Source organism: Salvia splendens, chromosome 9 (assembly GCF_004379255.2).
Source record: "Salvia splendens isolate huo1 chromosome 9, SspV2, whole genome shotgun sequence".
Lineage (NCBI taxonomy): Eukaryota > Viridiplantae > Streptophyta > Magnoliopsida > Lamiales > Lamiaceae > Salvia > Salvia splendens.
In genome coordinates, this window is record NC_056040.1 from 20786821 (window position 1) to 20799165 (window position 12345).

The following is a 12345-nucleotide window of genomic DNA, read 5'->3' on the forward strand; positions in this document are numbered from 1 at the left end:
AAAGATGGCCAATAATTATTCTATAGGGATATAATCAAATGTAAACTCTAAATTATAACTTGGATCGTTAGAAAATATCAAAAGATGACAAAATAACATCAACAAAAAATGTCAACGGTTGATGTTGTGTTGACAATGTGTTAACATTTTTTGTTGTTGTTAATTTATTATCTGTTGACATTTTCAAACAGTCCAGATCATAGTTTGAAGTTTATACAATGCATAAAGTTTGCATTTTATCACTGTCCCTTATAATGATTATTAGAACCTACAATTTATTAGATGGAGAAAAAAATCTTATCTCAACTAAGTTGGGTTTCGTATTCGAGCATGTTAAAGGTATTGACAAAATTTTGTAAATGGAATATAACCAAATCTGTAATTCATATAAACTTACGTGTCATTTGTTACAAACGTTTATTTATAGGGACTGATTAGAAATTAACATAAGCTGATTTAAACAAAACTCCAGCAGCATAAATCTCCAAAATAAGCCCTTCCGATTTGAAATCAACTACGCCGGCCTTCCAAACTCCGATAAAGCAAAATCGAATGAAGAGACAGATAGACAGATAGTAGTGAGAGAAAATTTGAGGCTGAGGAAAGTCCAGTCCCATTTCAACTGAGGGCGGAGTTCACAAGAGCAGCTACAGCGCGCCGCCGCAAGCAGATTTCTCGTTCATAAGTGATGATTCCGCGAATTTTTGATGATGATAAATGCTCGTAAAAATAAATTACGACACAGAGAATTTTACGTGGTTCGATTTACTGAGGTAAATCTACGTCCACGGGGAGAAATGGGGGCAGGTTTGTATTGCTTGATCTGCGAATTACAGCTTACAACACAGACTTGCTATATGATTATTTCTCTAGAGAGATTCTAACCCTTTTCTATCAGATCTAAGTTCTATTTATACATTGAACTAAGATCGTGGCTTACATCATCACTCTAGGTCGTGGAGGTCGTGTAGGTCATGGCCTAAGATCGTGGCCTGAGTTGACGCCACGTGGTAGTGGGTGTGTTGGAAGTTGTGGAAATCCTGCATGGGTCCACTAACTCCTTGTTCGGTCGAATACTGAGACCGAACTGCTTTGGTTGCCGATCTGAGAGTAGAGCTTGATGCCGACCTGAGAGCAGAGCTTGATTGGTTGGCTTTTACCGAGCTGTAGGCTGAGGCCGAACTCTTTGGTAATGCCGAACTCCTCCGAACTCTTTGGTAATGCCGAACTCATACTCTTCCTTGGGCTTTGGGCTGATGGGCCGTCACTGCTGTTGGGCTTGTTTAGTTCGTACCCCATCACTACCCCCCCCGAAAGACGAAGTGAATCACTTCGGCGAAGCGAGTCACTTCGGCATTCTGGATAAAGGTACGGGGGAGGCTGACGTCAGGGGACGTGCCTTGCATGTGACTGCATTAAATGCGACAGTAAAATCCGGCCGTTGAATCCTGAAAAGGTGGGATTCGAAACGGTGCGACGATTTTGAAATCTTCGCCGAATCTGATAAATATGCTCTTTCTTCCTCATTTGAACACCTTTGCTGTTGCGTCTTCTATACTCTCTCTTTCTCGAGAAATTTTCTTCCGCTTTCAAGAGCTTCTTCAGACTTTCTTCACTTTCAAAAAGTAAGAAAAATGTCTTCTTCTTCTTCTTCGGTGTCGGGTAGCGGTAGGAAAGGGGATAAGGGGTCTTCTAGCCGGAAAGAATCCGGGGAGAAGACCGTAGAGTATTTTCACAGTATCTTGAGTAAGGATACTGTGATATCCCTTCACGAGAAATATTTTTTACCTGGGGGGAAGGCGGTGGTTCCCGACGATGATCATAGGGCTAACGACCCGCCGGAGGGTTATGCCACCGTTTACGAAGCCTGCTTAGAATGCGGGCTTCGTTTTCCTCTTCCCCCACCTTTTGTAGAGCTTCTTGATTTTTTTCAACTCCCTTTAGGTCAGGTGACTCCGAACTCTTGGAGGCACTTATCGGCTTTTGCTGCCGAACTGCGTAGGCTAGATAAGGATCTGTCTCTGAGGGCAATCCTTAATTTTTTCCAGTTTAAAAGGAAGGGATCTTGGTTCTACTTGATCCCCTTACAGCCTTTTAGGGCCTTCTGCCGAACCAAGTGGCCGAAATGGCAAAACCGTTTCTTTTTTTATAATAGGACTTCGGCTCCGGGCTTTCCTTGGAGAAGGCCGAAGTCCGTGATTCCCCATCCTCGGTTAGAACCGTTGGCCGAGCTCGAGGGCGAGCTCAATAAGATTCCTATGATTAGGAAACAGTATTCGGAAACTGAGCTCGTCAAGGGCGACCTCGTGTTCAATATCTCGTCTTCGGACGAAGAGGCCGAGGGTGAGGATTTCTCTTTATCTTTACGCTCTACTGCTTTAACGAAGAAAACTAACCTTGTTTTCTTGCTTTTTGGCAGTGTTCATGCTGAATAAGGCTATCCGAAAGTCCTCCGAGCTTGAGGAGCCGGAGAAAGAGAAGGCTACCAGCTCGGCGCCTGATGCCGAGAAGAATCCGAAGAGGCAAAAGACCTCTTCGGGTCCAAAGAAGCCGGAGTCGACTTCGGCAAGTAGGAAGGGGAAGACCCAGAAGCCCCCGAGAGCGCCAGAGAAAGACGTGGTCTTGGCGCCTCCTTCGGAGCATATCTGTGAGCCATTTTTATGGCCCACGGACTTCGCCGAGGTGAATTGTCTCCTTGATTCTTTGGCTTGGCTTCTGTCCTGTATTTTTGGTGCCCTCTGCTGACTTTTTTTCTTATCCATTTTCAGAGGAACGATATGCTCTCCAAGCTCGTCGCCGTCGAACTCTCCAAAGCGTCCAATGACTATGCTGAGATGCAGAGGAAATTGGCGGCTGCTTGTCACCGGGCCGAGCAGGCCGAGGCAAACTTTGAGAAAGCCAGAGCTGCTAGGATTTCGGCCCAGGATGAAGCTCAGTTTGCCAAAAACCAGCTCGTCATCCAGCGAGAGCAGGCGAAGCGGAGCGATGCTGCTGCCGTGGTTGCCCAAGGGGAGGCTCTCCGTGTTTACACGGAGAAACTCTTTTTGAGCAGCCAGTTCTCGGCCTTTGTCGGTAGCCTGGTAAGGCTAATTGCCGATAAGGGCGAGCAGGGGGCCGACGTCGTGCTGCCTCTGTACAGCCGAGAGATAGCAGCTCGGCTTCAGAATCTGCCGCTCCTTGAGGAGCTCGCTTCATCTTCGGTCCTGCTTTCTGCAGACAGAGTCCGGAGTTGTCGAGCTGATCGGGACGAGAACCTGGAGGCTATCTTTGCCTCCGTGGGACCCGTTTCACCCGCTTCGACTTACAACGGAGAGGGTGAGGCCGAGCCGCTGGAGCGGGAGGCCGAAGTCGAGCGAGCCGGGCATCCGGAGAAGGAAGCCGATCAGGAGACGCAGCAGATCGGCTACGGTGGCGCCGAGCAGGCTGGGGAGAGCAAGGAGGCAGAGGCTGAAGCTGAAGCAGAGAAGGAAGCTGAACCTCACCGAGAAGGAGGAGACGAAGCTAGCGAAGTATGATTTCGTCTCCCTTCTCTTAGTTTAGTTTCTTCCTTTATGTAAAATGGCCTTGAAGCCCTCCTTGTATAGAAAAATTTTTTTTTCTTATGAATGAAAAAATTCTTCTTTCTGCTCGTGTCTTCGTATAGCCTTTCGTACTCTCTTACTCCTGTTGTGGTTTACTACCTGCTCGGTAAGCTGAAATGCCGAACTGACGTAGCTGCTTTGTATTCTTAACTCTCAAGGAGCTGGAGGTACTTCACTGGAAGCGGCTGTACTCTTCGGCTTTAGACGAAGCTGAGAAAAGAGCTATAGCCGATCAGACGAAGAATGACGAGCTTCTGGCTCGTTTGGTGAAGCTGGATGCCGATAATAAGGACATAGAGTCCGATAAGAATGATCTGGAGGCCGAGCTGAATACGACCATTGCTGAGAGGACTGCGTACGAGGATTACATCCGTGTGCGCGGGGGAATGACCATATCAGATGTTCAGAGTCGAGTTGACGAACTGTGGGAGGAATATAATGTACTCCGGAGGAACAATGCGCTGGAGAGCTCGGCTTGCCAACAAGTCGTGACATCATTGCGGCGCTGGGCTTCTCGGTACAACATTGTTCTTTCTCGGCGCCCCTCCATAGAAAGATTCCTTCGGCATATCGTGCCAACAGATGCTCGCACTCCAGATCAAACCTTTGATTCACTTGCTCAAAACCGTACTCCAAGTCAGCAACGAACTCTGGAACAGCCGGAAACGTCAAGACGAGAACAGGCTGAAGTTCGTAGAGGAGCTGTGATTATGAGTGAGCAAGATCAACAAATGCTTCGTGAAGAGACTCTTCGCCGCCGAGGTGCTAGGGCTTCCCGGGCTCAGAGAAGAGGTGGCAGGTCGATTAGAGCATCTCGTCGACCTGCTTATTCTGCAGCTGCCTGGAACGCCCGAACTCAGCTTCACGAGGATTTTGTGAATAGATGGCTCAACTTTAGCAACCCTGGACAGTAGAATAGTCCTTTGTAATAGCGTAACGCCATCTTGTAGGGTAGCGGAGTTGTGTGCCGAACAAGATTTGAAAATGAAATTTTGTTTTTGTTTTCGCTTCTAACACTGTGTATTTACAGCTTAGCGAAAAAATTTCATCGTACTTGTCCTCGGTCTTATGAAGTAAACTTCTTTGACCGGACTTGTCTTTGGTCTGATGAAATAAACATCTTTGACCGGACTTGTCTTTGGTCTGATGAAATAAACATCTTTGACCGGACTCGTCTTTGGTCTGATGAAATAAACATCTTTGACCGGACTCGTCTTTGGTCTGATGAAATAAACATCTTTGACCGGACTTGTCTTTGTGTTCTAATTTGGCGATTTTCGTCGCCGGGATCGAACTTTCCCTTGTCCTAATTCGGCGAGTTTTATCGCGTGGATCGGACTTTCCCAGTTAACCGAAGTGGTCTTATGCAGTAAACCTCTTTGACTAGACATGGTCGTCCTCGGTCTTATGAGGTAAACTGCTTTGACCGAACTTGGTCGTCCTAATTCGGCGAGTTTTATCGCGTGGATCGGACTTTCCCAGTTAACCGAAGTGGTCTTATGCAGTAAACCTCTTTGACTAGACATGGTCGTCCTCGGTCTTATGAGGTAAACTGCTTTGACCGAACTTGGTCGTCCTAATTCGGCGAGTTTTATCGCGTGGATTGGACTTTCCCTTGTCCTAATTCAGGCAAGTTTTATCGCGAGAATCGGACTTTTGTTGCAGTTCGTTTCAGACGAAGTGCTTGATTCTTAAGCAGAATTGTGGTCTTGTATCCTCTTTAGAAGCTTTGACACACAATCGTGGGCTTGTTGCAGCTCGTTTCAGACGAACTGCTTGTTTAAGCTGAATTGTGGTCTTGTATCCTCTTTAGAAGCTTTGACACACAATCGTTGGCTTGTATGTTCTAAAAAGGGGATCAGCCTTTGAAGAACGAGATACCTCAGTTTTATTTGTAAGAGACGACACTCACATAGACACAACGCACGTAGAGACAAGAACAAGTAAAAAACAAAGAAAACACATAAGACTGACCGACCGGACTGTCTCTTACAAATGGAACTTTTTGAGGTTGGAAACGTACCATGTTCGGGGTACTTGTGCTCCCGACGCGTGAGTCAATTTGTAAGACCCTTTGCCGAGGACTTCTGACACCCGATATGGACCTTTCTATGTGGGTTCGAGTTCGCCCAGCTTTTCTGCTCGGCTTACTTCGTTGTTTCTCAAGACGAGATCTCCCACTTGAAATTGCAGCTTCTTCACCCTTTGGTTGTAATACCGGGCTACTTGCTCCTTGTACTTGGCTGCTTTTAGGCAGGCCAATTCTCTTCTTTCTTCGGCAAGATCTAGTTCGGCTCTCAGTCCGTCACCATTCATTTCTGAGGAGAAATTGAGTTCGGGGACTGGATATGCCGATCTCAACCGAATCACGGCTTCAGTGCCGTACACCATCGAGTTCGGCTCCGGTGTGACTTCGGTCATTTCGCCGGCCTCTGATTCCGGCTGCTGTGATTGCTATGCTCGATGGTGCCGAACTGATTGCTCGGCACTTTTAAGCGCAATCTGCGAACACACTTGCTCTTTTTCGATCACCTCGGATGACCGCTATCTCTCCTTTAGTGGAGAAGGTGTTCGGCGAGGATGCCTCTGATCGCTATGACCGGGCTTCTTTTTGTCTTCTCTAGATGAGCTGTCTAAAGACCGTTTTCGACGGTCTGCCTCATCGGCACGAGAAAACTTGTCCGCAATGTCCCACATCTCTTGAGCTGTTTGCGGACCGCACTCCACGAGCTTTCTGTAGAGAGCTCCGGGCAGGATTCCATTTTGGAATGCCGAAATGACAAGTAGATCATTGAGATTATCTACTTGTAGGCATTCCTTGTGGAATCTCGTCATAAAATCGCTGATCTTTTCGTCGCGACCTTGACGTATAGAAAGCAGCTGAGCCGAAGTGCTTCTGGCTTCCGCTTTCTGAAAGAACCTCCTGTGGAAAGCATCCATTAGATCTCGGTAGGATCTAATGCTGCCTTTGGGGAGGCTATCGAACCACCTTCTGGCGTTCCCGATAAGCAGTTCGGGAAACAGCTTGCACATGTGGACCTCGTTGAGACCCTGGTTCGCCATGTTATATTGATAGCGTCCCAAGAAATCATGAGGATCCACGAGTCCGTCATAGGTTATCGACGGAGTTCGGTAGTTCTGTGGTAGGGAAGTTCGGGTAATATCGTCCGAGAACGGAGTCCTCAATGCTCCGTACATGGCGAACCCGACATTTCTTCGGTATGGAGGAGATGGAGTTCTCCTGTGATTCCGGTACCGAGGATTCTTTCTTCTGGAAGACATGATACTACTGCGGTAGTGACTGTCTCGTATGGAGGGAGAGGGAGAATCCGCCGTTTTCGCCTCCGGCTGCTTTTGGCTTCTCTGCAGGAAGGTTAAGAATTCCTCCTGCTTTTCAGCCAAAAACAGCTTGACAGCCTCGTTCAAATCGGGCTGCTGGGAAGACTCGGTGTGACGGCTTTTGGAGCGGCTTGTTCCTTCGCCATGAGAACTGGTGGTGGATTTATCCCTAGGCTGTTTTCCAGACCTATGGGATGGATTGGCTTCCTCCTGGTTCTCACGGGCAGGAAAACGGGTACTCTGCGATCTGGTATGCATTTTTTGGGTTGAAAAAACGGTCAAAAATTCGCTTTATCACAAATTTGGTTCTCTGTTTCCCACAGACGGCGCCAGTGATGATTCCGCGAATTTTTGATGATGATAAATGCTCGTAAAAATAAATTACGACACAGAGAATTTTACGTGGTTCGATTTACTGAGGTAAATCTACGTCCACGGGGAGAAATGGGGGCAGGTTTGTATTGCTTGATCTGCGAATTACAGCTTACAACACAGACTTGCTATATGATTATTTCTCTAGAGAGATTCTAACCCTTTTCTATCAGATCTAAGTTCTATTTATACATTGAACTAAGATCGTGGCTTACATCATCACTCTAGGTCGTGGAGGTCGTGTAGGTCATGGCCTAAGATCGTGGCCTGAGTTGACGCCACGTGGTAGTGGGTGTGTTGGAAGTTGTGGAAATCCTGCATGGGTCCACTAACTCCTTGTTCGGTCGAATACTGAGACCGAACTGCTTTGGTTGCCGATCTGAGAGTAGAGCTTGATGCCGACCTGAGAGCAGAGCTTGATTGGTTGGCTTTTACCGAGCTGTAGGCTGAGGCCGAACTCTTTGGTAATGCCGAACTCCTCCGAACTCTTTGGTAATGCCGAACTCATACTCTTCCTTGGGCTTTGGGCTGATGGGCCGTCACTGCTGTTGGGCTTGTTTAGTTCGTACCCCATCAATAAGGTATGAGATGAAATCGTTTTCACGGTTACAATCAACAGAGAAAATGTATACGCATTTAGATACTTTTTTATGTTTTCCTCTACTCGTCGATAGTAGTTTGTTTGATTGTATGAATGCAAATTCAAATTCCTCCTGCAGGTCGAGTTATTACTGGAATTCATCTCAAAAAATTGATCGTTTACGCTTGTTCTGTTTACAATTAATTGAGGAACAGCAATGGCTTATGCAATTGCTCCGCATAAATCTTTGATTGAGGTTCATAATTCGCATAGGCTGAACTCATTCTCCAACCAAGCAGATATAAATTCGGATTCGAGGGCTACAGTTCCAACTAAATGTGCTCTGCGGCAGGCTGATACAAATGGTGCCAAATTCACACCTTCTTTGTGGTGCAGAGGGCAGCAAGCAGGTGTTTGCATTGATAGGCGCAGCAGCGAACAAGAGATGAAAACAAATGGTAACAGGATGGGAGCTGAGAGGAAATTCAACGGCAAAATGCATCCGAGCAAGTATTCGTATTCGTTAAAGTTTGCCTCGGATGGTTCCTTCCTTGAGAATGATGAGAAGACCAACAATGAAATCCTCCAGAGTTTGTGCAGCCGTGGGAAATTAGTCGAAGCAGTGAAGTTGGTGGATGTTATGACGCGCAGAAACCAGATTCCGGATTTTCAGTCCTGCATAAACATCATCAGAGGTTTGGTGAATGCTAAGCAAACAGATAGGGCTTATAAGGTTCTTCAGTTGGTCGTTATGACTGGTGGGATTCCTGATATCATAACCTATAATATGGTAATTGGTGGTTTGTGTAGGAAAAAGTATCTCAAAGTTGCTATTGATTTGATAGAGTGCATGAGCTTGAGTGGTTGCCCGCCTGATACCATCACTTTCAACACAATTATACGAGCCATGTTCGATCAGGGAAAGTGTGACGAGGCTGTCCAGTTTTGGAAGGACCAGCTCAGAAAGGGCTGCCCTCCTTTTGTGATCAGTTACACAATCCTCATTGTGCTGGTGTGTAAGAAAATTGGAGCGACACGGGCTCTGGAAATCATGGAGGATATGGCAGTTGAGGGGTGTTATCCTGATATGGTGACCTATAACTCCATTGTCAATCTTACTTGTAAGCAGGGGAATTATGAAGAGACTACATTGGTCGTGTGCAATTTTCTTTCACGTGGGATGGAACCAAACACTATAACGTACAATACCCTGCTGCATTCTCTTTGTATGTATGGGTGTTGGGACGAAGTAGATGAGATGCTTTCCTACATGATTGAAAGCTCGAGCCCTCCTACATCTGTAACATACAATATTATAATCAATGGTCTGTGCAAGGAGGGACTGGTTGATCGTGCTATAGACTACTTTCATCAGATGGTTTCAAACGGCTGCTCTCCTGATATTGTTACTTATAACACCTTGCTTCGTGCATTGTGTAAGGAGGCCATGATAGACGAAGCTATTGAGATTCTTCACCGTTTGAGAAATACAAATTGCTCTCCCACCATTATCACATACAATATCGTGGTTGATGGATTGGCCAAGCAGGGAGTGATGGAGAAGGCAATGGAGGTGTACAAGTATATGCTGGAGCATGGGCCTCGTCCTGATGATGTAACATATCGATGCCTGATTTGGGGCTTCTGTCGGGCTGATCAAGTTGAGGAAGCCGTGGAACTGCTGAATGTTATAGGGATGTATAACAGGCGGAGAGTGAGAGACAACTGTTATAGATTCATCATTCATAGGTTATGCAAGAAGAAGGAAGTGGATGCTGCTGTTGAAGTTGTAAAACTGTTTATTTCAAGCAGAAAAAAATGTGATCCCATCTTTTGTCCCACCATTATTCTAGGAATACATGCTGCAGGCATGATCCATGAAGCTGCAGAGCTCCGCAAGAAGTTGGTAGAGAGAGAGTTGCTCTCTCTTTAGGCAGGTAGTGTAGGTTTAGCGTTTCGGACAGGAACGAGGGGAGGCATATGCTTGTGGAGATGTTTTGAGCTCATCTTAGGAAGAGAAGGGCAAGTTTTTAGTTTTTTTTTTTTGTAGGAAGCAGAAGAGAAAGCTAAAGAAACTCGTTATTATTGAACGTTTTAGAATAACTTTAGATGCAGATTTTGGGCCCTTCATTCTGTTCTTGGATTTTTTTTATGTATGGATTCTCCACTCGAAATATTGAATTTTGTATCTTATCAAATGCAAGTGTGCTTATTTTGGTCTTGCATATGGATAGAAGTTATAAAGGGGAACTCATCTCTCAAATCGAAAATTGTATCACGGTACTACTCATATCTATCAAGATTTCGTCATTTCTTTAAACTAATCCATTTCTAAATGAATGTGAAATTACTATCTAAGAAGATATGATAATCCACATTCCACAATAATTTGTAAGTAACAACAATTAGAGAGAGCCATCGATGATGGTGCACAATGAAAAACTCATCACAGCGTTGTTAACAATTTTGAGAATAGTTTTGACAAAACCAAGACTTGAAAAAATGATCAATCAAGATAGATTTTGACATCAATGCCATTGTCAATAAGGGACTGAACAACTGCCCTTATTTTCCCTTCAAACTTATCCCTTTCCCTGGGGGTATAAGAAGCTGTATACACGTCAGCTTCTCTCGCCCTATCGGCCAAAATCTGACCTATTGCCAAACAAGCAGGTATGTCGGATCGTGATCTCAGTGCAGCCTTGATATCTTTCGAGTTTGTACCAGCAACAGCAACCTGCTTGCATGTCACTCTGTGGGTGATTGAAGCAGAGACGAACCGCTTTGAGATGAACACGTCAAGGGTAAACGGTTCCATGTAAGCAACGGTACGCTGTTTGAAGGATACGTGCTTGTTTGGATTTCTCGACTTCTTTTCTTTTTGATAAGTGTATGGCCTGCTACTATCGTCATCTAGAAAATCTTCGACACCAAAAAAGCTTCTTGGCGCCAAAGACGGCTGCAAGAATAAATTCCTAAGATTAGAAACGATATCTATTGATATTCTTCAGTGTTTTAGGATAGCCAGTTGAACAAAATGGAATAGGTTTGCAATAGAGATGGACTAAAATGATGAATGAAAAGCTACAAACTCACCTGAGCAGAGTGGAAACCGCATATCTGTGATAATGACCGGATTTCACATCCTCCATCCACACGAGCACATAACTTGCGGCAAGCTAGTCTCAACATGCTAACACAACCTACACAGAACACCAAAAGAGTCAAGGAAAAACAAGATAACAGTATCTTCAAACTCCCACCCTAAAACTCTACAAGCACACCATTCTTCAACAAAACCAAGCTACGAATGTGTATTCATGTTGGGAGGAGCCATTCCGTCTATATAGCCAGAAACTTACTGAAGTATCATCTATGGAAGTATGAATTTGATCAAACAAGCATCACCATAAATTTGTAAATAGAGGGGAACTCAAACCAAACAAGCAATTACAAGGTCCAGAAAAAATTACACTTTTCCAATCCACATTGAAATATCCTTTGATCTGTATATAAACAAACTCAATCTCTTATATTTAAGTATCATATCACATGCTGGGATGCAAGTTATTCCTATCAATTTCTTCAAACAGTAGCCATGAATGAGAGAGACAGAGTCATTCAATTTAAGCAAGATCAGGCAGAGTAAAAGACCCAACCGCGAAGCCCTATTTGTCGGCTAATCTCAAATCCACTTCAAAGTTGGATTATTTTAAATTTTATTTTTTGTATTACAGTCCTGTTTTATCTCCGGGAAGCTAAATTCACCGTCAAAACAAGAAAAAAAATGAATTCCTCCAGCCTTAAAAGAAGGAACCATTCGTTCCTTTCTTCCTCCATCGATTTCATACATAAGAAACAATCTAACGATAGAAAGGTGACGTTCTTACCTAATTTCGAAAGAATCGAAAATGGGAAAAACTAGGTTCTTCAAGCCTCTTAATGGGGGCACACCAATAGCCTAGTGAGAGAAGACGGCAGCAGACTCGCGGCGGAGGAAGTATGGCGCTCTCCAACAAGGTGTCAATTTGGGTTGTGTAGAAACACAACTCAGAATTGTAACTTTCATCTTTATTTTCAACAATTCCCAATTTTTTTAATTAAAATTAATTCATAAATTTGATGATTCAAATAAAACCGTAAAAAATATTTAATCTTTCCAAATTTTCCAAACTTATAAATTCAATAATTCTTTAAAATATTTTTACATATAAAATTGTTTTATTTTCTTAAATTCTTGAAATTTTGAATTTAAAATTTTTTTGGAAATCAAATTAACTTTCCATTTTAACATAAAATGTCATTTTATACCCAATTTAGTGACAAAAAGCTTATTCATATTGAGGCGGAACCTTTTTTTTTTCCTTCTCCATCACATGAGAAGACGTTTTAACAAAAAACAAATGTGTATTTACTTTGCAAAGCACTATTGAGCTCAGCCATACAATGAGACAACCTATCTCACTTAAGACC

General features: G+C 44.2%; 2 protein-coding genes across 2 annotated transcripts; one reads left to right on the forward strand and one right to left on the reverse strand.

The window, feature by feature from the left end:
• Positions 1-483: 483 nt before the first annotated feature.
• On the forward strand, positions 484-10070 carry LOC121747168 (pentatricopeptide repeat-containing protein At1g08610-like). The gene is made up of 2 exons (XM_042141164.1): positions 484-684; positions 8010-10070. The coding sequence occupies exon 2, from the start codon at positions 8090-8092 to the stop codon at positions 9803-9805; it is 1716 nt and encodes a 571-aa protein (XP_041997098.1). The 5' UTR covers positions 484-684; positions 8010-8089; the 3' UTR covers positions 9806-10070.
• A 224-nt stretch (positions 10071-10294) lies between these two features.
• On the reverse strand, positions 10295-11905 carry LOC121747072. Its single transcript, XM_042141051.1, has 3 exons — positions 11763-11905; positions 10969-11075; positions 10295-10831 (listed from the first exon to the last, which is right to left on the reverse strand). The coding sequence occupies exons 2-3, from the start codon at positions 11062-11064 to the stop codon at positions 10379-10381; spliced, it is 549 nt and encodes a 182-aa protein (XP_041996985.1). The 5' UTR covers positions 11065-11075; positions 11763-11905; the 3' UTR covers positions 10295-10378.
• Between the last annotated feature and the right edge of the window lie 440 nt (positions 11906-12345).

Bases quoted from the DNA above. Each gene is read 5' to 3' on its own strand.
- LOC121747168 (XM_042141164.1), top strand. From the start codon at position 8,090: ATGGCTTATGCAATTGCTCCGCATAAATCTTTGATTGAGGTTCATAAT.
- LOC121747072 (XM_042141051.1), bottom strand. From the start codon at position 11,064: ATGTTGAGACTAGCTTGCCGCAAGTTATGTGCTCGTGTGGATGGAGGA. The intron at 10,832-10,968 runs GTGAGTTTGTAG...TTATTCTTGCAG, and splicing joins GCGGTTTCCACTCTGCTCAG to CCGTCTTTGGCGCCAAGAAG.